The 27007-nt window shown below is 36.4% G+C and overlaps 4 protein-coding genes across 4 annotated transcripts; all 4 read left to right on the forward strand.

Annotated features, from left to right (window-relative positions):
* Window positions 1-963: 963 nt before the first annotated feature.
* LOC145578834 (germin-like protein subfamily 3 member 3) lies at window positions 964-1686 on the forward strand. The gene has a single exon (XM_081636134.1). It carries the CDS (start codon window positions 1045-1047, stop codon window positions 1669-1671), a length of 627 nt encoding a protein of 208 aa, XP_081492260.1. The 5' UTR covers window positions 964-1044; the 3' UTR covers window positions 1672-1686.
* Window positions 1687-7504: 5818 nt separating this feature from the next.
* LOC145578835 (auxin-binding protein ABP19a-like) lies at window positions 7505-8456 on the forward strand. Its single transcript, XM_081636135.1, has one exon. It carries the CDS (start codon window positions 7698-7700, stop codon window positions 8322-8324), a length of 627 nt encoding a protein of 208 aa, XP_081492261.1. The 5' UTR covers window positions 7505-7697; the 3' UTR covers window positions 8325-8456.
* Window positions 8457-16842: 8386 nt separating this feature from the next.
* On the forward strand, window positions 16843-17469 carry LOC145577736 (germin-like protein subfamily 3 member 3). The gene has a single exon (XM_081635193.1). The coding sequence runs from the start codon at window positions 16843-16845 to the stop codon at window positions 17467-17469; it is 627 nt and encodes a 208-aa protein (XP_081491319.1).
* Window positions 17470-18074: 605 nt separating this feature from the next.
* LOC145577737 (uncharacterized) lies at window positions 18075-18596 on the forward strand. The gene has a single exon (XM_081635194.1). It carries the CDS (start codon window positions 18075-18077, stop codon window positions 18594-18596), a length of 522 nt encoding a protein of 173 aa, XP_081491320.1.
* The last annotated feature ends 8411 nt before the right edge of the window (window positions 18597-27007 follow it).

A 27007-nucleotide genomic window follows, 5' to 3' on the forward strand; every position in this document is an offset into this window, starting at 1 on the left:
TTAAAATGCGTAAAACTTATATAAAGTCCAATAACTTATATTATATCTCTCACCATTAGCTAGTAGTCATATACTACAATCTCAAAAGTAATTTATAAGCTTATAATTTAAAAAAATAAATATGAAGGTGTGGTGGAGCGAGTATGAGGCGGGTATGGCGGCATTATATCCACCCTGCCTCATCACCCATGATGGATATAATATTTAAGCCATTCGTCTGCCACCTGCCAAACCTAAATCCATCCCCACCTCCTCTTTGAACCCCTTCCTGACATTGCTTATTGGAGGCTCAAAATAATTTAACTAGTTAGCTGTTTTAAAAATAATGTAACAAGTTATCTTGAAAATATAATAGTAATCTAATTTAGTCCATACATATTTAGAGGAAATTCTCATATATTCAATACGAATTACGACATTTTGTGTCATATCTCATATCCACTATTTGTGACTCTCTATATACGAAAAATTAGTCATCATGCAACTTGTTAGACTCGACTACTCGAGTAGGCTTACACGTATGTATTATGAATTACTCTTACATATTTTCAAGCCAATGCGAAATGCAGTGTGGAATTTGATGGATCTAGACATACACAGGAAAAAAATATAATTATATTCTTAAAATGTGTATCTTAAATTACTCCATGTTCAACCAATACCATTTTAGATACAACGTATTTATTTTGAGAGAAATTAATTTTAGATAATATTATTCAAGTCAAAAACGACGGTGATCTAACTATTGGATTAATTAGACTCAAACTCTCAAACTAATCCTTTGACTTTTTTTTTTTGACAAAATATTCCTTTGACTTTCGTATATACAAAATAAACAACATTACACCCTTTCTGAAAAATTGAACAAGTCAAGCCATACAGACCAAAAATGTTTCCTCTACATAAAGGGTACCAATTGGCGCTAAGAAAATGCAAGAAACCAATCCGCAATATAATTAAAATTTAGCTAAAACAAGCTTCTTAGCCACTTACACTAGTTTTAACGACCCAATACCACCTTTCTAGCTAAAACAAGCTTGCATAATGAGCAATCTTTCATTTTTCTTTGTCTTTTGTTTCTTAGCCACTTTGTCCCATGCCATAGAGCTCGACTTCTGTGTCGGGGATCCTAGCCTTCCTAGAGGTCCTCAAGGATATGCTTGCAAAGATCCTGCTAAAGTCACAACTGATGATTTTGTTTACACGGGTTTTCGTGGAGAAAAAACTCCTAATAATGTTTTTGGGAACAATGTAACATTAGCATTTTCAGATGTGTTTCCAGCCTTTAATGGTTTAGGCATATCTATGGCTAGGTTAGATTTTGCCATAGGAGGAGTAGTTCCTGTACACTCTCATCGTACGTCAGAAGTTCTTATTTTGGTTAAAGGCTCAATCATTGCAGGTTTTATTGATACAAACAATACCGCATACTATAAAAGATTAGAGGTTGGTGATGTCATGGTGTTTCCACAGGCCATGCTTCACTTCCAAATTAACGTTGGTAAAACTCCTGCTACTGCCTATGTCAGTCTGAATGGTGCAAACCCTGCATTACAACTCACTCCTACCGCTTTATTTGCTGGGAATTTACCTGCTGACATTGCTCAGAAAATCACACTCTTAAGCCGTAAGGAAGTTATGCACATGAAGCGAATATTCGGCACAGCTTAACAAAACTCCTTATGATTTGTTATTTTAAGTTTTAAAAATAAAAAAATAAAGAAATATTGTAATAAAAGAATGTATAATTAAATTATGTCCATTGTATTCCTTATGCTATTTTGTACTAATAAATATTTTTGTAACATTTACGTATATAATATCCTCCCTTTTATCCGATGCTCATCACTTCTTAGGACACTACTTCCTCCATTTGCACGTTTTAAGTTTATATTTTTTTGACATTGATACTATTCACACATTTTTCTTTAACTATATATATTTTGCGATTTATAAATAATTTAAAAGTAAGTCATGTGGTTTGGGGTGTAACATACAATGATACACCCCCATACTTTTCCAAAGAAAAGACATATATTTTACAAAACATAATAGAGAAATAAAGAAACCTAGGGTAATCATCACTAGTGATAACTTGTGTGTAGCATAACAAAATACTTACATGACTTTTTTTAATAATAAATAATATTTCCTTCGTCCTTTAATGTTTGCCACTTTTAATGAAAAATCAAGGGAATTAAGGTGGACTAATGTGGAGTAATGAAAGTATATGAGAAAGTGAAATTTTTAGCCAATAAAGTTAATAAAAGTGCATGGAAAAGAGAAATCCCAATTAAAAAGTAATTAAACTACATAGGAAAGATAAATTTAGCGATTCATGGGTGTAAAAAATTAAATTAGTTAAAAGTTGGCACAATTTTTATGGCAAATGTTAAGGTAAAATAGGAAGAGCACTTAATTAATAGGACAAAAAAAATAAGAGTACAAAAGTCTTTTTATATCTTAACAATTATGAAAATATGAAATGTGACACACATTAGTGATGGAGGAAGTATACCAATAGTAAGGGCCTGTTCTCTTGAGATTATTTTCAGTTCAGTTCAGTTTCAATAAATTCAGTTCTTAATTTCCTTCTCTTATAAAATATTCAGTTCAATTCAGTTCAGTTCAGTTCAACTCCAATAAATTCAGTTCAATTCAGTTCAGTTCAGTTTAGCTCATTTCAGTCAATCAGAACTGGCCCTAATAGTAGTATTGTAATTTCTTTCTCTTCAACAACTATTGATGTGTATTGATGTAATCATCAACTAACTTTTGCGTTGAGATGGGAACGTTTTACATTACTTAGCTTAAAGCAAATTATATGGACGATTAATTATTCTCAGTACATCATGTAAATGACCGAATACAATACAATTAGGGCCCATTTGGTTGGGGTTAATTATCAAAGGGAAAGGAAATGAACATGTCTCATTCCCTTTGTTGTTGTTTGTTTGTCAATATTTTCATTCTCTTTACCCATTTTTATTTTTGAGTTTACCCAAAATCAGTTTAAATTAATTCCCCACCCCCCTAGACATTTCCATTCCCTTTCCTAAGCCACCACTACACCACCATACCTACACCAGCAACTAGTTACCTCCACCGCCTAGCCACCACGCCGGAACTCGAAGTACCTTCCCCACCCCTCGCCGGGATTCGCCGCACCTTCCGCAATCCTCGTCGAAGTCGTGCATCTCCATCTCTCCTCCGAAACACACTTTTCACCATTAGGTCAATCTCTCTCCTCCTTTTCATGGCGGCGTTTTTCCACTTCGACCCATTTTCTTTGTCCTCCCCTCGATTCTCATGGAGTTTTTCTCGAAACCCTAGCGACTAGGGGAAGGGACGGCCAGTGATTTAAGGGGAAGAAATAGCGCATTTTCTAGGGTTTGCATGGGGGGGGGGAGTTTTTGCGTGGTGGCGAGGGGTGGAGGAGGTGTGGTGATGGGCTGCGAGAGGTGGGGGAGGTTCGATGACGGACGACGAGTGTTGGTGAGGTCGTGGCTGGCGGTGGATCGGAGTGGCTAAAGAAGTGGGAAAGATGGGTTGTGGGGTGGTGGTGATGGTGGTGATTCCCTTTGTATTTGAAAACCAAACAACATACTATTTGGAAAGGGTTTCATCCCATTCTTTTTTATTCCCTTTGTTCATTCCATTCCGTTTACCCTGTGCAAACCAAACGACCCCTTAATAAAGTTCCTAAGGAAGGAACCCAAAAGAAAAGTTTAACTCAAGAGATTCACCGACCTTCTACAAGAGAGAAGCTGAAGGAAGTAGATGGTCAGCCTTTCTAGGCCAGGGCAGCAAGAAGGACTCTTACGAGCTCTAAACGTTGTGAACATCTAGATGTGGTGTGGTTGAGGAACTTTGTTGTATTACATTCTCAGCCTAATCTTTTGTCTAATCACGCAACTGATAGTAGCATAACTTTTGACCTTGCATGGCAAAACTCTTAACTGGTAATGTAACACGTGGAAACTACTACTCCCTCCGTCCCAAAAATTTTGACCCTTTTGGCCTAATTTTAGTCCCGAAATGATCAACCCATTTGTATTAAAATACCCACCAATTTATAACAATATTTGTGCAAAATTAGCTTTTTCATATAAAATTTTGTTTTTTTCATGTATTTTTAATACTTTATCTTTCTACTTTTTTACAAACCCTATGTAAATTTATCTTTCCAATATGTTTTTATTTTATTTTATTTAACTTTCTTAATAAATGCGAAATCAACCCAAAAGGGTCGAAGTTTTGGGAATGTAGGGAATACTAATATTCCAATACCTTGTACTAAACTTTATTTCGTTATAAATTAATCTAGCTGCACCGTTTAACCAAAAAATTCTACACAAAACTTTTACAAAAAATAAAGGGTTGGACAAGATGCAGTTTGATAAGGAACAAACAACAATTCCGAAATAGAAACATTATAAACGCTGCTATTAAGTGGGAACAAGCATTGCACTTTAGATACACATGGAACAACAATATAGCTGTCGATTGTCGAAGATTATGCTTGGGAAGTTTTAACTGCTGCGAAAGTATTTATAGATTATTTAATCCTTTTGTAAAATTGTAAAAATCTACTACATCTGTTTCACCTTTTTTGCAACTTTTACAAAAAATATCTGCTACATATTTTTTATAACTTTTCAAATTTTTCCATTTTTAGTAAAGTGTTTTAACTAAAATTGCTAAATACCCTTACTAAATTTTTCATAAACTTTATTAAACACTTAAAACAAAACTTAATTTTACTAAGGATCTTGATAACGTACGCCCCCGAGGCGTTGGATAAACATTTAAAATATCACCTAAAGTGGTATTAATTTGGAAAAATTTGACAAAATCACGCGTCGATCGGTGTAATTAATGTTAATTTTTAATTTAATGTTTCTACTTTTAACTACCTTATCCAACACCCCGAGCGTTCATTAGCTTTTGCCTTTTACTAATTATTTCCACCAAAGTTAATTCATCATCCTCCCAACCAACCAAGTCAATTCATCTCATTCATTCCCCCAATATTCATCTAATCGATCTTCATCAAATTCTTTCCAGATTCTTTTTTAAGAAATCAAACCCCCCAACATTCACCTTCATCTTCAGTTCCCCCATTTTTTTTCTCTCTCCTATAATCTGGTCTGATTTCTTCTTTCGATCTGCTCCCTATCTCTCTCTCCATCTACCCACGAAGACAAACCACATCACAAGGGCAGTGAAGCTAGGTTTGGGATGGTGGGTATTTTTTGGTAAGGGATGGTGGTGCGGCTGGCGGTGGGTGGTTTTGGCCGTCGTCGTTTTGCCCGAAATTAAACCTCCGTGAAGGAGGCGTTTTCTAGCGAGGTGACCTCGAAATCGACGTCGTCGCACGCAGGCGTTAGATGGGTCGTTTAGAGGGGTTGGCCGGCCGGTTTCCGGCGATATTGAGGGTTGGGGTTAGGGTTCCGGCAAGCTTAGTGGGTGGGAAAGGGTGGGTCTTTGCAGCAACGATAAGGTTTTGGGTGGTTATGGTGGTTTCAGGGAGATCCGATCAGTGAAGAAGGTGGTCAGTGGTGGTGATGGAAGTTTGGCGGATGGTAGGGGTGTTGGCCAAGTGGTGGTGTTGTCAGGTGGATGTTTGTGCCCTTGGTGGTGATACGGTCAAAAATTAAGTATCCACTTTCTATTTTCCTCTTAATCATATGCCCAAACATTTGTTAATCTCCTTTTCTCATTTTTTTGCCTAAGAGTCCGTGTCAACTCCAAAATTGCAAAAAATGTGAAAAGGAGTTAATATTATATACTTGTAGAGTCAATTTCCCAACTTTTAACCACAACACTCCAAACTCTCAATTCTCTATTTCTGTTAATCTTTTTTTTTTTTTTTTTTTTTTTTTTTTTTTTTTTTTTAAGGAATCAATTTCCTTTATTTATAGCTTTCATCAACCAAATTCAATAACTCCCACTATTATATTTGCTATAATAAATAAATAAAATTGTAGTATAATAATAAGGATCTTGCTAACGAGCGCTCCGGGGCATTAGATAAGGAATAATTATATTGGTTGAAAGAGATTAAGTTAGGAATGTATGACAAAATCACGCGTCGTTCGGTGTAATTAATGCTAGTTTTACTCTAATATTTCCACTTTTAATTCTCTTATCTATCGCCCCGAAAGCGCTCATTACCTTTTGTCTAATAATAATAATAAAAAAAAAACATTACTCGTAATATATATAATTAATATATTTCGTGCTTTACTATGGATATGCTCTAGTAAAGAAAACTATAAGAAAATATTGCAAGCAATTGTCATTTAATAGACCACATGCATCAACCACTTTAATTTGGTTGGAGCTACATACCTCTTGTTTTGAGAGAATATTTATTCAAAATTTTACTACTTCCTCTGTCTCTCTATTAAAAGCCTATTTTTAATATTTATTACTCACATAATAAAGAGAAATAGGCTTCTAATTTAGAGACGAAAGAAGTATTTTATTTACTAGTAAATAAAAAAAATATCGCCATAGTGGGCTCATAGTAATAATGTAACAAGCTATCCTAATATTTTTATTGTTAACTAGTTTAATTATGCAGATTTTAGAAAATAATTCTTACAAATTTGATGCAGATTACTACACCATATGTAGAGTCGTAGAAGATGGACCATATCTAACTCTCTACAAGATTAGCCCTAGGTCTTAAAATTCTAGATAACATCATCATTTTCTAATTTTGTAGTCTTAAGACGAGATTTTATTATTTTTAAGCATTTATGAAGTTTGGTCTTAATAAAATCTGAAGTGGAGCCTTAAAAATTCAAGACTCAACTTCAAACTCAATTTAACACTCAATTAATTTTTTTTTTTAAAAAAAAACTTTAATAATTTAATTTACATGTAAAAAAATGAGTCTGAGCGATTGAAGAGATAAATTTTATCGAGTCTTAAGTTGTCTTAACATAATTATAAATTAGAAAAAATATTAAACTTAATCTATAAAGCTGATGTGGCAATGGATTAAAGTCTTAAGATGAGACCTCGTTAATCTTGCTCTAAAACCCAAAACAAGTCATCTTGCAATTTGGTAGTCTTGTCAACTTGACTTGGTCTTTTATACATGTAATTTAAGTAATAAAATACGAAATGCAGGCAATATTTCCGGAGCATTGAATGTGGTATAAAACTGGTATTTGAAGATAATACTTAATTTAATTTAATTTATAAGACTATCCTAAATTTATTTTTTGATTCAAAGTATCCTAAATTTATAATCAAACCAATACAAATTAATTGATAATATCATTTTATTAAACTCATACATACCATTTCAAGAAAGTTTGATTGAAGAAATTTTCAAGTCAATAAAACAACGACGCTGACAAATTAAAAATTAGACTTAAAAAAACAGATATTCAGCCGCATCGATCTAATCACCTCTTAAATGCAAAATACGTATCTCTTTGACTTTCATACCAAATAAAGAATATCACACCCTTTACGAATTGAACTAAACAAGCCATAGTGCCTTACTGACTAATTAACCAAATGTTACCTCTATATAAAGGGTACCAATTGCCTCTAAGAAAATACAACAAACCCATCTACAACATTAGTTATATCTACACTTCAATACTTACATTAGTATTAAGTTAACGATCTAACACCACCATACACCACCTTTCTAGCTATTAAAAGCTTACACGATGAACAATCTTTCATGTATCGTCGTCTTTTGTCTCCTAGCCACTCTATCTCATGCCATAGAGCTCGACTTTTGTGTTGGGGATCCTAGTCTTCCTAGAGGACCTCAAGGATATGCTTGCAAAGATCCTGCTAAAGTCACAACTGATGATTTTGTTTACACAGGCTTCCGTGGTGAGAAAACCCCTAATAATGTTTTTGGAAACAATGTAACACTAGCCTTTTCAGATGTGTTTCCAGCTTTTAATGGTTTAGGAATATCCATGGCCAGGTTAGACTTCGCCGTAGGAGGAGTAATTCCAGTACACTCCCATCGTACGTCGGAAGTTCTTATTTTGGTAAAAGGTTCAATTATTGCTGGATTTATTGATACCAACAACACCGCATACTATAAAAGATTAGAGGTTGGTGATGTGATGGTATTTCCACAAGCCATGCTTCACTTCCAAATCAACGTTGGCAAAACTCCGGCTACCGCGTATGTTAGTTTGAATGGAGCAAATCCTGCACTGCAACTCACTCCTACCGCCTTATTTGCAGGAAACTTACCTGCTGATATAGCCCAACAAATCACACTCTTAAGTCGTGGAGAAGTAATGCGAATGAAGAGAATTTTCGGCACAGCCTAACAAAATTTCTTTCTCAAGTTATTTCAAATTTAATTTTACTATAATAAATTCTAAAAGATTGTAATAAACAAGTGTATAACTTGTTGTATGTATTATATATGTTAATATGTACCAAGAGATATAGAAGTTACTTAAAATCTTGTGATCAATAAAATTTCCTCCCTTTACTTTATACTCTCTGGCTTGTTTTTTTTTTTTTTTTTTTTTTTTTTTTTTTTTTTTTTTAAGAAAAAAAAAATAAAATGAACAAACTCTCTGGCTTAGTTCATCTCATCTTATACGTGCTAATTCAAAAAAAATATAAACTTACATCAAATGAGTTTTTTTAATTGATATTTTTATAATTTTAAGCAATATTAATTAACTTGATGCAGAATAAGCTTTTTTTTTTAGCAATATTAAGTTCACGTACAACCATGCGATCCATGCACCACCACCCCAATACAACTTCAACCCATTTATCGGGCAATATTCAGGTGTTACCTTTACATGCCCTTCCCGCTGAAAACCTTTATACAAAATGGATGGCGCCTCACATCTCTGCAATTAGTGTACGCGGGAAATGAAAGATCGAAAGGCTTTAACAAATAAATAAATAAAATGTATATTGATAAATGTGAAAAAAAAAATCTAAGATTTAGTTAAAAATGATAAGAGGGGATATAGTATAACAAAGATTAACAAAAAATTATACTTTGTACATTGAATACTGTTAGATTTTGTGAAACTCCTTCGATTGGAGTAATTTCCATTGATCCATATATATAAGGTTACAATACGAGTCCTTATAGGGTTAGGATCCCTCATAAGATAATTATACAAAATATATCACCTATATCCTATAATAACAGAATATCTTAGCATAAAATCTATCACACCCCCGCAGTCATAGCGAGAGGAGGGGGACGGACGTTGAGATTGCATCTGAATTCCAAAAATAGTTGTCGAGATAGGCCTTTTGTGAATATGTCTGCAAACTGATACCGTGAAGGAACATGTAGGACCTGTACCTGACCTAACGCCACCTTCTCTCGAACAAAAAGGATGTCCATCTCAACATGCTTGGTGCGTTATTGGTGTTGTACGGGATTATGAGAAAGATAAATTGCACTAACATTATCACAATAAACGACTGTAGCCTGTCGAAGAGGGCAATGTAACTCAAGTAGAAGATTACGAAGCCAACATGCCTCGGCAACAACATTTGCGACGCCTCGATACTCCACCTCTGCACTTGGTTTAGAAAAATAGCCTGACGTTTAGAAGACCAAGAAATAAGATTGTCACCTAAAAAGCAACAATATCCAGAAGTGGAGCGACGAGTGTCAAGACACCCACCCCAATCTGTGTCAGTATAAGTAATCAAGTTTGTAGGAGGTGAAGGATATAAATGTAACCCATGATCAATGGTACCCTGAATATACCGCAGAATACGTTTCAATGCATCATAATGAGCCTCTCTGGGATCGAGCATGAATAAATAGACCTGCTGAACTGCATAAGCTATATCAGGGCGAGTAAAAGTGAGGTACTGTAATGCACCAACAAGACTGCGATAAAGTGTTGGATCATGAAACTTAGGTCCAGCGTCTGCACTGAGTTTGGATTGAGTATCCAATTGAGTCTGCGCTGGTTTACAATGCTCATACCTGCACGCTCAAGTATTTCCTGTGCATATTTTTGATGTGATAGAGTCAAGTATGAAGGAGTACGAGTAACAGCAATACCCAAAAAATAATTCAAAGGACCTAAGTCAGTCATCGGAAACCCTTTCCATAAGTGAGAAATAATACTCTCACGTAGTTTATTTGAGGATGTAACCAACAAAGTATCATTAACATATAGCAGCAAATATGCCATATCATTTCCATGCCGGAAAATAAATAAAGAATTGTCCATTTTAGCAATGATAAACCCCATCTACATAAGATAGTTAGCAAATTGCTGGTACCAAGCTCGCGGAGCTTGTTTTAGGCCATATAGAGCCTTGCGAAGTCTGCAAACATAGCCCGAAAATCTCTAGTCAACAAACCTAGGGGGTTGGTGCATATATACACACTCATTTAACTCACCATGCAAAAAAGCATTCTTAACATCAAGTTGGTGAATAGACCACTTACAAGCCATAGCCAAACTCAACACCGTCCGAATAGTGGCTGGTTTAACAACCAGGTTAAAGGTTTCATCACAGTGAACAACTTCAACCTGTGACCTTCCATCACAAACTAAACGAGCTTTGTGCCTTTCAAGATCACCATTAGCTTTTAATTTATGACGATATAACCACATACAATTGACAATATTCACCCCCATAGGCCTAGGCACCAATTCCCATGTCCCCATTTCAATTAAAGCACTATATTCATCAAGCATCACCGCATTCCAATTAGGGTCAGAAAGGGCTTGTTTGTGATTTTTGGGAAGGGGAGATCGATAGGTAGCATGCGTGAGAGTAGTAACAAGACCAAACTTTGGGTTGGGTTTAAATATCCCGTGTTTAGCTCTCGTTTGCATCTGTGGAGATAATGGCAAAGGTCATATGGAGTGATTGTTGGCCGACCTCGTAGAGGAAGAGGGGTATAAGCTGGTGAGTTGGAGGGAGGTGTAGTCGGGTGTTGCGGGGTGGTGCAGGCTGGAGAGGGCACCGAGGAACCAGCTGTTGCTGGGCCAGCCGAGGGGTCTGCCTTAGGCACTAGGGAACCAGCTGTCGCTGGGTCAAGCCTCGGTAGCACTGCTGTGTGCGCTAGTGTTCCAACGACAGCTGGTCCAGGCCACTGCAGTGAACTCCGCAGGTCAGGTGCGGCTGCGAGATGAGGTCCGCGGCCTCCCTACGGACTGCTCTACCTCGTAGGTGATGTAGGGGGTGTTCGGCTTGGGTGTGGGGTATGTAAAAGGTGATGGAATTGAAATAAAGGTGAAGGCTCATCATTCCCCAAAAAATCATAATCTGTGCTTCTAAATTGATTAATATTTTGATAAGGTAGAGTTTTCTCATCAAATACAACATGACGAGATATAGTGATTTTGTTGGTGGAAAGATCTAAGCACTTATAACCCTTATGCTCAGAGGGATATCCCAAAAAGACACATAGCGTAGAACGCGGAGCTAATTTATGTTTAGTAGTTGCGGAAAGGTTAGGGAAACAAAGACACCCAAATACTCGAAGATGACTATATGACGGAGTGATCCCAAAAAGAGCTTGAGCTGGAGTGATTTGATTTAGAGTTTTGGTAAGCAAGATGTTTAGTAAATATGTAACTGTTTCAAGGGCATGACTCCAAAACGATGGTGGAAGGGAAGCATGGAATAGGAGTGTACGTTTAACATTGTTAATTGTACGAATCATACGTTCGGCTTTCCCATTTTGTGAAGATGTGTGAGGACAAGAAAAGCGGAAAACCAATCCATTTTTGACACAAAATAATTTAAATGGGTCATTGTCGAATTCACGGCCAGGATCACTTTGAAATGACTTAATTGGACGCTCAAATTGAGTAAGCACATATTGTCGAAAATTAAGAAAGGTTTGGAAGGCTTGAGACTTGTAAACAAGAGGAATAGTCCACACATAATGAATGTAATCATCCAATAAAACTAAATAGTACTTATGACCTTTGTCACTACAAATGGGAGAAGTCCACAAATCAACATGAATAATATCAAAGGCAGAAACAGTAGTACTTTTAGAATTATGAAAAGGCAAACGAACATGTTTTCCCAACTGACAACCTACGCAAAAATTGGAGTCTTGCTCCTTATTACAATCAATCAAATTTTCTACTCCTAAGAAAGCTTAAAGTAGGTGCTCCGGGATATCCTAGACGATTGTGCCATGTGGATGAAGATAAGGCTGTGAGAGATGAGGCTAGACAGGTTGATGGTGTGTTTGTGACTGGATAGAGATCCCTCGCACTATTACATCTGGTTAGAATTCTCCCCGTTTGAAGGTCCTTCACAAAAAAACCACTAGGATCAAATTCAATAGAAACAGAGTTATCAGTAGTAAATTTGCGAACCGAAATCAAATTTTTAATAATTTGGGGGGGCTAGATACACATCACGAAGGGAAAAGGATTTGTTTGCAATAATGGAGTGACCATAACCTGTAATTGGAATGCGATGACCATTGCCTACTAGAATATGATTATGAGTGCTTAAATTAAATAGGGGTAAGAGATTACCGAAGTTGTTAGTCATGCGAGAAGTTGCTCCGGAGTCCATGTACCATGATGGGTCATAGTTTTAAAGACCCATTGTTGCAAAAGCGTTTCCTAAATCAGTTGGCATCATGGTTGAATCGTACTCCGACCCATGAGCCTGTTGAGGCTGCTGCTGGTACGAGAAAGCACCTTGACTCGGTCCGTAGTTGGCAAGTGGGGGGCATGTTTGCTGAGCTACATACCCAGGCCGGGGAGCAGGCCATTGTTGCGGGTATGGGAAAGGGGCCTGACCTCATTGAGGTGTCCCCACTGTGGTGCACCATAGTGCTGCTGCTGTCCCTATTGTGGTGCACTGGATTGCTACTGCTGGCCCTGTAACTGCTGTTGTTGGGCTGGTATGTGCCCACGACCCCTGCCTCGACCGCGGCCGTGACCACGACAATGTCCTCCTGATGCAGCACCTTGCCCTGCCTGCGACGTTTGTTACTGCTGCTATGTTGATGCAGCATTGGTGGGTGACATAGTAGAGGCTGCGTGAGCCACAAACGAAGACTGTTGTGTGCTAGAATCATTGGCTCGTTTGGTTTCTTCAAGAAGCAATCGGGATCTTGTAGTTTCAAACGACGGAAGAGGATCCGTTTGTTGTATCATGGCAGCAACCGTATCGAAGTCGGTGTTCGCGAGCCCTTGAACTAGACGAATAACCAACTTTTGTTCCGAGACAGGTTGATCAACATTGGCAAGTTGATCCTTTAAAATTTTCAATTGATGACAATACGCAGATATATCTGAAAAATTAGAGAGATGCAAGGCATTAAATTGATTTTCAAGATAAATGGCTCTAGTTGATTTATTATCTTGAAATATGGCCTTGTCCCAAATCTGCTGAGCAGTAGCCCCTTTGCACAAAACTGTTGTTAGCAAATCCTTTGAAATTGTACCATAAATCCAGTTCTTGACAACGGAATCAAGACGTTTCCACATATCATCCGATAAGTCCGATGGCTTAGATGTTTTAGGGTCAATATGATCAAGCACATTATAAGCATGAGCATGACATTCAAACAATTCAACCCAATTTGAATATTGTACGTTTTCTCGGTCAAGAATAAGAGGAATAACATTCTTGATATTATTAACACCTAGAGCTAGGTGGAAGTCGGAAGAAGAAGAAGAATCACTATCCTTACCCATGATGGCAGCAAGAAGTTAGGTACACCTAATAAATTGCAAAAGGTAAAACAGAACAGGGTTAATTGGTAAACCAATTAATTTAGAGAGTGGATAGGAACAAGGTGGACCGAATTAATTTTTGCCGTGGAAAGAAGAAATTGATAAACGTAAGAAGGGGAAAAAAAATTCGGCTGAAGAAAATAATTTTGCGGAAGCTAGAACGCAACCTAAAGCTATGATACCATGTTAGATTTTGTGAAACTCCTCCGATTGGAATCATTTCCATTGATCCATATATATAGGGTTACAATATTAGTCCTCATAGGGTTAGGATCCCTCATAAGATAATTATACAAAATATATCACCTATATCCTATAATAACAGAATATTTTAGCATATATTCTATCAAATACAAAAAATTTACAGATTTTTTACCATCCTCCCACCCTTAAACTCGAAAAACCCTCTCTCCGTGCCCAAATCCACTCTCTGGCGATCAAACCCACCTCCCTTGCACCGGCGAACCCAAGTCACCTCTCCCTCTTCTAACTCCCCCCCTCCCTTTGAACCAGGCCACCACCCCAAAACCCCAAAATCAAAATCTAGGGTTTTAATTTTGGGTTGGTTGTTTGCAGCTAAATCGGGCGGTGTCGACATGAGGGAGGGAGATCTGGGCCGTCGACATTGGGGTTTTGGCATGGAGGTTTTCGGCTAAGGTGGAAGGGATACTAGGGGAGGCGTTTTAGGAGGGGAGGGAGGGAGGGAGAATTTGGGTTGTGTATGGTGGTTCAAAGGAGGGACATGGGCAACGGTGCAAGGCTGGGTGAGGGGCGACACTGGCGTGATGGTGGTTAAGGTTGGGAGCGGGCGGCGAGTGGCTAGGTTGGGTGGCGGTTGTAGCAGGCCCATATATGATCCAGGGCAACCGGGGCGGCTTCCAGGGCCCATGAACAGAGGCCTTTAAATAGTTATATATAAATTATATCCAATTGTGATAGCACATGTTTGTGTAAGCTTGGTGGTAAGAGTTTTGTGCAGCTTAGTACCCTGATGCCACGGGTTCGAAGGCCCACAATTCAATTTAATTTCTATTGTTTTTAATTTCTTTCTTTATTACTCATACTTTAAACAAGACACCTATCATTTATTTTTCTATATCAATCAAGGATTTAATATTTCTCTAATTTTTTTTCCTTAATTCATCAAGAAGATTAAATTTTTCGCTAAATTGTGTTTTGAAAACAAAAATATAAAAATAAGACCCATATACAGTGTAACATATTTGCTAAATATTTTCTTCTATTCATTTTCTCATTTGGTAAATTACTTTAGGAGGACATTTCATTTTCTTTCTTATATTTTCAATTACAGTTGTACCCAATATATTTGGTATAAAAAAAAACGACATTCTCTCTTCTCTCCCCTCTCTCCTCCTTTCTCTCTCCAAAACCCTTGCCTTCATTGTTGAATTTTGAAGAGAGTTCCATCGGTTTTAACCGGTGGAAAACCCTAATTCTTGTTTCTTTAAAGTTTTTTTTAAGGTTTATAATAATGCTTCCTCCTTTTGGGAGGAACTTTTCTCTCTCGAAAGAAAGGGGTTCCGATCTCCTTCAAAAGACAAGGGTTTTTCGACCTTCTTCGAAAGACAAGGTTTATCTCCTCTTTTTTTGGGGGAGAAATTTCTTAGTTTTGAATCCATGATATTAGATCTAATGGATTGTTGTGAAATTATTTTGTTGGTGAGAAAGTTATCAAGTTTTTGAATACAGACTAATGAATCAGAAGGAAAACATCCTCACACCTACAATGGATCTTTAGATTGTCTCTCCAATAAGACTGTATTTTCCGGCGATATAAGTGGGAGATGTTCCACAGTGCAAGATCTACTCGACGATAGTAGTTTTTATAAAGGAAAACTTTATTTGATTCAATATTTTATGTATTTCTTAACGTCGAATCTCTATTGTAGATGTCGTATTAATTTTAATTAATGAAATATTTTTGCTATATATGTGTGTGTGTATGTGTGTGTGTTTGTGTGTGTGTGTATTATGAATTTCGTATTTTATTGAATTATTTATTACAAAATATCATTTGCTCCCAATAATAAGAAAATGATGCAACTTTTATTATATTGTCATTTTAGGCAAATGCATATGTTGCACCTAAGAAGTAACGAAGTTAAGTACTACATATAAAATAAATCTTAGGAGGCATTTGGTTCAAATAGTGGTATGGATGGAATTGCGAACTTGATTCATAATATCCTTTATCAAAAAATTGTTATTATTCGTTTCACAAAAAAAAAAAAAAAAAATAATAATAAAAAATAAAAATAAAAATTGTTATTATTAGTAATAGATTTTTCTTTTGATACATACCTAAACGTGTGATATAAGTCAGACCTACCTCCCCTACCTAAACCCCGACCTTGTGCTGAGCTTGTAGTGTGGGCTTAAAAATTAAAATATTTAGAGGAATTACTCAGATATTAAATACTACCCCCGTTAAATATTAGTTGCAATTTAAAAATATTTTATGTTTTACAAATAATACCTCAAAATTGAAACTACACAGTATTATTTTACGGAAGTAGTACAAAATTTTGCATCATATCTCTCATATCCGATCCACTACTCTATACGCAAAACCACAAGTTATCATGCAACTTGTTAGTCTAGGGTTTGGCTACTCGAGTAGCCATATACGAAGTAGGAATCATATTTTGGAGCACCAGAAGCTAGAATGTGGAATTTTATGGATCTAGACACACGAAAAAATATAATCATATTCTTCAATGAGTATCCTATATAAATTCAAACCACGTAAACAATTTTAGATACTACGTATTTATTTTGAGAAACATTAATTTAAGATTCTATTCATCAAGTCAATAAAAACAATGACGGTGATATCAAATTATTGGATTAATTGACTCAAAATCTCAAATTATTCCTTTGACTTTCATATATACAAAATAAACAATATCATACCCTTTTTGAACAATTGAACAAGTCAAGCCATACACAAACCAAAAATGTTTCCTCTATATAAAGGGTACCAATTGCCACTAAGAAAATGCAAGAAACCAATCTGCAATAACTAGTTCAAGCAAGCCTCTTAACCACTTATACTAGCTTTAACGACCCAACACCACCTTTCTAGCTAAAACAAGCTTGCACAATGAACAATCTTTCATTTTTCTTCCTCTTTTGTTTCATAGCTAATTTGTCTCATGCCATAGAGCTCGACTTCTGTGTTGGGGATCCTAGTCTTCCTAGAGAACCTCAAGGATATGCTTGCAAAGATCCTGCTAAAGTCACAACTGATGATTTTGTTTACACAGGTTTCCGTGGTGAAAAAACACCCAATAACGTATTTGGGAACAATGTGACATTAGCATTTTCTGATGTGTTCTCGGCCTTTAATGGTTTAGGTATATCTATGGCCAGGTTAGACTTCGCTGTAGGAGGAGTGATCCCATTACACTCCCATCGTACGTCAGAAGTTCTTCTTTTGGTAAAAGGTTCAATCATAGCAGGATTTATTGACACCAACAACACCGCATACTATAAAAGATTAGAGGTTGGTGATGTCATGGTGTTTCCAATGGCCATGCTTCACTTCCAAATTAACGTTGGTAAAACTCCGGCTACTGCCTATGTCAGTCTGAATGGTGCAAACCCTGCATTACAACTCACTCCTACCGCTTTTTTTGCTGGGAATTTACCTGCTGACATTGCCCAGGATATTACACTTTTGAGTCATAAGGAAGTTATGCGGATGAAGCGAATCTTTGGCACAGCTTAACAAAACTCCTTTCCTGATTTATTTTAAGTTCCAACTAAATACAATTGAAATATTGTAATAAAAGAGTGTATATTTAAATTATGTCCACTGTAATCCTTCAACTTTTTAATACTAATAAATAATTTTGCAACATATTTGATATAATAGTATAATAACGTCCTATTTTTTTTTATGCTCATCACTTCTTACGAATACACTTCCTCCATTTGCACGTTTTTATTAGTTGACATATTTTGACATTGACATTATTTACACACTTTCTTTAGACTATGTTTTGCGATTTAGACATAACATTTAAAAAGTATAGTCATATGACCTGGGGTGTAACACCCCCATATTTTTCCTAAAAAAATTCATATTACAACATTAACTAGAGAGGAATTTATTGCAATTATCACCACGTTATAATTTAACACTTTCTAAAACAGAGACTTGTAGCAAAAGGAAATACATACGTAATAATAATCATAGTATCTTAATTTCTTTCTCTTTAACAAATATTGTATAATTTCACATGGATTTGATGATCATCATTTAACTTTTGTGTGATTTAACATGGTATTAGACAGGGTGACCCTCTGTCCCCATACCTCTTTATCATCTGCATGAACTATCTGTCCTACCTTATTGAGCAAGCTTGCCATGATAATATCTGGGTTCCTTTCAAAATAAGAAAGCATAACACTTCTGTCTCCCACCTCCTCTTTGCTGATGACCTCCTCCAATTTGGAGAGGCGTCCATTACCACCCTCCATGGCATGATTGATACCCTGGACTCCTTCTGGGATATCTCTGGCCAAGCTATGAATGTTGCCAAGAGTAGCCTATACTTCTCTAAAACTGTGGATGCCACTACTGCTTCCACCTTCTCTCAAACCCTCCAGGTTCCCATTAGTTCTGACCTTGGGATATATCTGGGCTTTCCTCTCACTGAGAAAAGACCCACTTACTCCCAGCTTGCTCACATCACCACTAAATTAACCTCTGGACTTAATGTTTGGAAAGCTAGAACCCTCTTTAAGGCTGGTAGAGCTATCCTCATTAAGTCTACCCTAGCTACTATCCACACTTATTCCATGCAAGCCATTCTTCTGCCCAAGAAAATCACTAATGACAATATGTGCTAACTTTTTTTGGGGTTCCACCACTGATAAGAGGAAAACCCCTCTCATTGCTTGGTCTAAACTCTGTTGCCCTAAGTCCCAGGAAGGGCTTGGGTTAAATCTCAGCTCCTTTCAGAACAAATCCCTCCTTTCTAAGCTATGTTGGAAGCTTTACAGCTCTGATAACTTAGCTTCCTCCATAATTAAGAGCAAACACTTCCATACTTCCTCCATTACTGCCTTCAAATATGGCTCCCATATCTGGCAAGATGTGGGGAAAGCCTGGGATAATTTTACCTCTTTTTCTCAGGCTGGGGTGGGGAAATGGGATTCCATTTCCCTTTGGCATGACAATTGGTCAGGTTTGGGCCCTCTCAGATCAGTTTCTTATGGTCCTTTGCTCAAAGAGGACCTTGAGATGAGTCTTCAATCTATTATCTCTCATAATAGACTGGACATCTCCTCTTTAATCTATCCATCTCTTCCCTCCTCAATCTCTATCCTTCCTTTCTACCTTCATCCTCCCCACCAGTGGTGAGGATTATCTTTTCAGCTCTCTAGCCCAAGGGACATACTTTGATTCTGGTCAGGTCTATCTCAAGCTCTGGAGAGATAAATTTGGTCATTCTTCCTCTCCCTTCCAGGACCCCCTTGCTTGGGATCTCCATGTTGTTCCTGCTAACAAGTTTTTCATCTGGCTCTGTTTATGGGATAGACATCCAACTGCTAGTCATCTCCACTATAGACAAATCATTCCTTCCAGCTCCTGTGCCTTCTTCCCTAGTGTGCCTGAAACAATTTCTCATGTTCTCAAGGATTGACCTAGAGCTATTGAAGTCTATAATCTCACAAATCCTAACCCTGACTTTTTTCAGTCCAATAGTTTGGATTGGTTGGCTTCCAACCTCAAGAATTCCTCTCACCACCCTGTCCTAGGCCTGTCTTAGAGAGATTCCTTTGCCCTCTTGACCTAGAGAATATGGCTGAGGAAAAAAAACAGTGGGTGTTTGCTAAGTCCTCTCAACAACTTACCTCTTGGCGGTCTACTGTCAAAGCCTTAGCCTCTGAATTGCTTTTCTTAGGCCCCTTTTCTGCTCTTAAAACCCTTTCCCATCACCATGACCTGTACACTCAACTAAGCCTATCTATTCTTAACATTATGGTGGATGCATCCTTCCACAAAGACTCCTTATCTGCAGGTATTGTGTGCATTTGCAAAAACCATCAAGGCACCTGACTAAGAGGAATTTCCTGCCACACCAGCACTATCTCAGCTATTATAGCTGAAACTATTGCAATTATGGTTGCAATTCAGTGGACTATTGAGCAGCAGCAGGAGGACTGTTCTATTTTTTCTGACTATGAAAGAGTTGTTCTAGGGATCAATGACAATCACCCTAAACTTGATGAGATGATGCATCACTATATGTCCTGCAGGGAAATGCTGCAAGGCTTGCAAAGGGGAAGGCTCCAGCATTTAAGGAGACAGGGCCTAAAGCTAGCAGATACTCTGGCAAGGAGAGCTGTCAAGGATCTTTCACATCAGTTAATTGGTCTGGCTTCTAAGGCAGATATGTTGAATCATTTTGTTGTTGCAAACTATGTAGCTTCTATAACTCTTGGTCTTTTGGCACTAACTTCAGACAGCCCAACTTGGCTGGTCTCACTGTCGATCCCCATTAGTCATGGGTAGTACTACTAATTGTTGTGGGCATGGGGCCTATTTGGTAAAACTTGATTTAATTATTCTTTAATTTAGTTCCTTTTAACCAAAAAAAAAAATTAACTTTTGCGTTCAGATGGGAACATTTTACATTACTTAAAACAAATCATGGAAGATTAATTAATCTCTGTACATCATACAACAACAATTAGTAAAATTCCTAAGGAACCCAAAAGAAATGTTCCAAAAGGTGAACAAGAACGAAGCAGTTTCGTAAAAGAAACAAACAACAGTTCCCAATTAGGAAGATTATCAACGTTGTTCTTGAGTGGGAACAACCATTGTGATTAGTAAATCGCATTTGGGAGGGGATTTAATCGAGTAAAAAAAAGTTGCAACAAAAGTGTTACCCTATTACTACCTCCGTCCCTTAATGATAGTTTCTTATGGGAAATTTTCATAGGAATTAATAAACATAAAAAGTACTCCCTCCATCCTCGAAACTTCGACCCTTTTAGCCTGATCTTAGTTCCAAAATGATCGACCCATTTACATTAAAATACCCACCAATTTACAACAATATTTGTGCAAAATTAGCTTCCCCATGCATATAAAATTTTGTTTTTTCGTGTATTTTTAATACTTTATCTCTCTACTATTTTACAAACCCCATGTAAATTTATCTTTCCAATATGTTTTTATTACTTTTTATTTAAATTTCTTAATAACCACGAAATCAACCCAAAAGGGTCGAAGTTTTGGAGACGGAGGGAGTAGTAAGTAGTAAAGCACATTGAAAAGGTAAATTTACATTGTGTATGCAAAAAAGTAGAGAGAGAAAGTAATAAAATTACATGGAAAAACAAAATTTATATGGGAAAATTAAATTTGCACAAATATTGTTGCAAATTAGAAGGAATTTTGGTAAAAAATTAATATTAATGGTACTTGGAAAAAGAAAATGGGACTATCATTTTGGGACTTAAAATTTGCCATAAGGGACTACCAAAAAGGGATGGATAAAGTATTTAGTGAAGTTTGAGTTTAAATCCTAAAATGGATCACGTATTTTCTTCTTCAGGGTGCAAGAATTGAATTTTTCGCATTAAAATATATCTTTTACTTTTTTTTTTAAAAAAAAAAAACAAATCAGTGGATTAATCAAAAGCCATACGACATCTTCAAATGAAATTAAAATTATTAAATACATAAAATTGATCAAATAAGGGACTCCTTCATTAAAGCTATAATCGTTGAATAGATCTTGCATTGTGGTACATCTCTCGCATACATCGTTGGAATATACATCCTTTTCGGAGAGACAGTCTAACGATTTGTTGTAGTCGTAAGGATGATTTTCATCTGATTCACTTGAACGCATTTTAAGATTTGACAATTGTTATGATCACGGACAACTCTTTACCAACGAACTAATAATAGAGCAAAAGATGATATCCTTTTTACTAACGCAAACTATTGGGTGCACCCTCCCGCACCCAACAGGTTGTGCGTCCCGACTATTTTGTCTTTTCTATATCTCTCCTTCTTCCTCTTTCCTTCTATTTGCTGCTCCTCATCAATTTGCTATTGAATCAAATTGTTTGGACTTCAATTTCAATTCAATTTCGACTTTAATTTTAATAAAACTGAGATTCAAGATTATCAGACCATGCCTCATAGATCTTAAATCGATTGAACAAAGGCGAATTGTTAGGGTTCTTCAATCTTCAATGGTGCAGGCCGCGATTCGCAGGAGAGGTTGCAGGGTTCTTCAATCTTCACTTCTTCAATCGCAGCTGTTGTGGACGGTGGTTGTGACTGATTGGTGGCGGTTCTCTACTGGTGGAGTTCGTTGGTTGATGGTGGCGTGAGGTTAGGGTTGTGGGTTAGGGTGGTGACTGGTTGGGTGTTGTGTGAGGTTAGGGTGCGGTGGTGGTTCGGTGTTTGGTGGTTTGGTGTTCGGTGGTTCGGTGTTTGGTGTTTGATGGCTGGGGTGGCGTGAATTTGTGGGTTCTTTGAGAAAGAAAGAGAAGAAGCGGGGAAAAGAGGAGAGAGAAGAAGAGGGGAAAAGAGGAGAGAGAAAAAGAAATGATTTTGGCCTTTTGGGTATGTTATTAATATTAGCTAATAAAAGATCTATATTAGCCATTAGAATGAACATATCAGCCAATTAATGTCTTATATCAGTCAACATTAGGGACATATAAGATATTAGGAAAAACGTATCAGTCAACAAAAGATACATATAAGCCAACAAGAGGAGTATGTTAGCCAACAAAAGATACATATAAGCTAACAATAGGGATATATCATCCAACAAAAGATACATATAAGCCAACAAAAGGAACATATCAGCTAACAAATGAAGCGTATCGGCCAACAAATGCAACCGGTAAGCCAACAAAATAAACATATCAACTAACAAAATGAAACATATAAGTCAACAATTAAAATATACATATCAGCCAACTAAAGAAATGTATAAGCCAAATTATGTCTAAGCCAACAAAAGAAAAAAAAATATATATATCAGCCAACAAAGGGAATATATTAGCCAACCCAAAAACCATATCAGCTAACAAATGAAACATATCAGCCAACACATGAAACATATAAGCCAATGAGAAAAATATATCAGTCAAGCCTCCCGCACCAAACAGTTCGTGCGTCTGTACGCACGCAATACCTTCTTTTTTACTAAACTCTAACACACACAAAAAAAAAAACCTAAACAAAAACAAACAACTTAACAAACAAAAACTAACAACTCCGCTATAAGGGAGACTCTCCACCATAAGGAGATGGACGAACATCAACACTACTCGTGTAGATTTATTGAAATCAAAATTGTAAACTATAGAAAATTAAGGGTTGAAATTTATCCACCTAAATTAATTAATTGATTATCTTTTACTTTTACTAGTTTCTTTAAAAATGTTTAATTTCTAGATAAAAATTTAGAACACCCGTTCCTATTACCATTTACCAGCCCATGGCCTCTTATAAGTATTCCATAAAAATAAAACCTATTGCACTGCACTTTAGATACACATGGAACAATATAGCTGTAGAAGATTATGCTACGGAAGTATTTGCAGATTTTTTTAACCGTTTTGTAGTAAAACGAACTACAAGGACATATTGCAAAATTTGCAAGCAATTGTCATTTAACAGACCACATCAACCACTCTAATATGGCTGGAGCTACATACCTCATATTTGTATATAAGAGGTTTGCTTAAGAAACCAAAAATCAAATAAGAGGAAGCCATTTTTTTTTTTTTAACTAATAGCTACCTTTTAGCATTTCTCTATTCTTAAAACAAAGCTAGTTTATAAGTGGTTACTAGTTACGTATTAGTTCCCTCATTAAGCTTGTTTCCTAATGTTTTCTTTTTTCTTGAAAAAAATAAAAAGAAGTTCCCTAAGCTTACCTTGGTATGTAAACGGAAATGAAATTGGCATGTGGTGATATTGATGACTTGATGTCTATCATAATTAAAGTGAAATGAATGATTGTGCTCCAGGCCAATACACACGTACTATTATAATTATATACTTCCTCTATTTCTTTTTTCACGTTTGCCGATGTATGTTTTGAATCGTTAATATCTTTGATTATCAATATGTTAAAATTATAAATTTTACATATTAAAAATGTACAAATCGAGACGAATCTAACAAGATCCTACATGACTATATTTTTACTTATGTATAAATCGTCAAAACTAGTCAAAGTAAAACACATAAATAGTGTAAAAGTCAAACTGTTGTAACTATTAAAAAAAAAAAAGGAAAGAAGTATATATATATACTTTTCTTCAAAAAACAAACCTTTTTAAAAATGTGAAAGGATTGACAATGTGTTAACTAGTTTGTGATCAACCACAAATTAATAACTAAGACCCCAAACAACCAACAAAAAAGACAAGCAGAATTTATCGTGGAAAACCCGAGAATCAAGAGAAAAAACTCATATCAAGAAAGATATTTATTTTGAAAAAATAATTAATTTAAGATAATATTCTAGTCAATAAAATAAGTGAAAGGCTAAATACCGCCGTCCAAATTTATCGCCACCGCCGTCATTTCGAGCAAACTGACAATTTTGCCCTTACTAAACCCAACCCATTTTTCACCCTTATTTTTTTTCTCTCTACTCCTCAAGAAGACAAACACCAACCACCCACCTTTTTTACCACACAACCACATATTTGTGGTTTACTAGGAAACAATTTTCGGCGAGCTCAGGAGTGGTGGCGGCGATGGCGGAATGGGTGGAAAGGAGGTAATAGTTTCCGTTATTTTTTCAATTTTTTTTATGCAATAAGTGGCTGGTAACCGGAGGTGAAAATCGGTTGCCAGCACCGGTAACCGGTGAAAAAATCCGGTTGACCGCGTCGGTAACCAGTTTTCACCTCCGGTTACCAGGGGCGGTCAATCGGATTTGGCGTCCGGTTACCGGTGGTGGACAACCGATTTTCACCTTTGGTTACCAGCCGCCATTTTTTAATTTTTTTTTTTGAAGAAAACTGAGCAAATTTTGAATTGGGCTCCGATTACCATCCACGGTAACCAATTTTGATTTCCGGTTACCATGGAGGGTAACCGGTTTTAGCCTCCAGTTACTGTGGACGGTAACTGGTTTTGGCCTCCGGTTGACCATGGTAACCGGATCCCAAAACCGGTTACCGTCCACAGTAACCGGAGATCAAAGCCGATTACCGTGGAGCTCCGGTTGACCCCTAGTTCTTTTTCCGTTGAGCCACCTCGATCAAATTTTGTTCTCATCAACTTTCGCCGTCTTTGTAGTTGTCCGGTGTAGAAGGTGGTGATAGACAAAGTTGTGATTGATGGACTAATGTTAGAGAATGAAAATGGGGAAAAAAGTTAGTAAGGGCAAGATTGTCAGTTTGCTTGAAATGATGGCGGTAGTGATAAATTTGAACGGCGGTATTTAACACCCCCTAAAACAAAATGGTGATCAAATTATTGTATTCATTTTTAAAAATGGATTCATTGACTCAAATCACAAATTATTCCTTTGACTTTCATATACATAAAATAAACAGTACTATACCCTTTCCGAACAATTGAACAAGTCAAGCCATACAGTCATACAGACCAAAAATTGTTCCTCTATATAAAGGGTGCCAATTGGCAATTGCCGCTAAGAAAATGCAAGAAACCAACCCGAAATATAAAACCATCCTTCAACACTTATAATAGTTTTAACGACCCAACACCACCTTTAATTTCTAGCTATAACAAACTTACATAATGATCAATCTTTCATTTTTTTCGTCTTTTATTTCTTAGCTACTTTGTCCCATGCCATAGAGCTCGACTTTTGTGTCGGGGATCCTACTCTTCCTAGAGGGCCTCAAGGATATGCTTGCAAAGATCCTGCTAAAGTTACAACTACTGATTTTGTTTATACGGGTTTTCGTGGTGACAAGACTCCTAACAATGTTTTTGGGAACAACGTAACATTAGCCTTTTCAGATGTGTTCCCTGCCTTTAATGGTTTAGGCATATCTATGGCTAGGTTAGACTTTGCCGTAGGAGGAGTTATTCCATTACACTCACATCGTACGTCAGAAGTTCTTATTTTGGTTGAAGGTTCAATTATTGCAGGATTTATTGATACAAATAACACCGCATACTATAAAAGATTAGAGGTTGGTGATGTGATGGTATTTCCACAAGCCATGCTTCACATCCAAATCAACGTTGGTAAAACTCCGGCTACTGCCTATGTGAGTCTGAATGGTGCAAACCCTGCATTACAACTCACTCCTACCGCTTTATTTGCTGGGAATTTACCTGCTGACATTGCCCAGAAAATTACACTCTTGAGTCGTAAGGAAGTTATGCAGATGAAGCGAATATTCGGCACAACTTAACAAAACTCAATAATTTTAAGTTCCCAAAATAAAAATGAAATCTTGTAATAAAAGTGTGAATAATTAAATTATTTCCATTGTATTCCCTTCTCGTTTTTGTACCAATAAGTGATTATGTAACATATACATATATTATATATATTATTATTTTAAGTTCCCAAAATAAAAATGAAATCTGGTAATAAAAGAGTGCATAATTAAATTATGTCCATTATATTCCCTTAGCGATTTTGTACCAATAAATGGTTATGTAACATATACATACATTATATATATCCTCCCTTTTCTTTGATGTTCATCACTTGTTAGGACAATACTTCTTCCATTTGTACGTTTATAGTTGATAATTTTTGACATTATATTGACATTATTAACACACTTTCCTTTAACTGTATTTTACGAATTGTATATAATTAAAAAGTAAAGTTATGTGCATGGCCTAGGGTGTAACACCCCCATATTTTTCATAAGAAAAGCCATAATTCAAAATATACTAGGGAAATAAAGAAGCGTAGGGCAATCATCGCCACGCGATTACTGTCACTTTCCGAAATAGAGACTTGTAGCAGAACAAAATACTTACATACTTAACTTCTACTAGTTGTGGACCCGCGCGCGTCGCGCGCGGTTCCTCAAGTTATCGACATTATTTTTTGATTATTGTTATATTATCGGATGTATGTTCACTAACGGGTTTAGTTTATAGGAATAAGTAAAATTGTAGATGTAAATAAAACATACATATGTTTTAGTTAATTCTATAGAGTGTTCACTATGTAATATGGAGTACAACATTTTTAAAATTGTAATGATGTTTATGAATGAGTACAACATTTTTTTCCTTTTTTTTTTGCTTTGTTGGTTTA

The sequence above is a fragment of the Chenopodium album genome, chromosome 14, assembly GCF_948465745.1.
Source record: "Chenopodium album chromosome 14, dcCheAlbu1.1, whole genome shotgun sequence".
NCBI lineage: Eukaryota > Viridiplantae > Streptophyta > Magnoliopsida > Caryophyllales > Amaranthaceae > Chenopodium > Chenopodium album.

Coding starts and splice junctions, on each gene's coding strand:
- LOC145577736 (XM_081635193.1), top strand. CDS start 16,843: ATGAACAATCTTTCATTTTTCTTCCTCTTTTGTTTCATAGCTAATTTG.
- LOC145578835 (XM_081636135.1), top strand. CDS start 7,698: ATGAACAATCTTTCATGTATCGTCGTCTTTTGTCTCCTAGCCACTCTA.
- LOC145577737 (XM_081635194.1), top strand. CDS start 18,075: ATGAACTATCTGTCCTACCTTATTGAGCAAGCTTGCCATGATAATATC.
- LOC145578834 (XM_081636134.1), top strand. CDS start 1,045: ATGAGCAATCTTTCATTTTTCTTTGTCTTTTGTTTCTTAGCCACTTTG.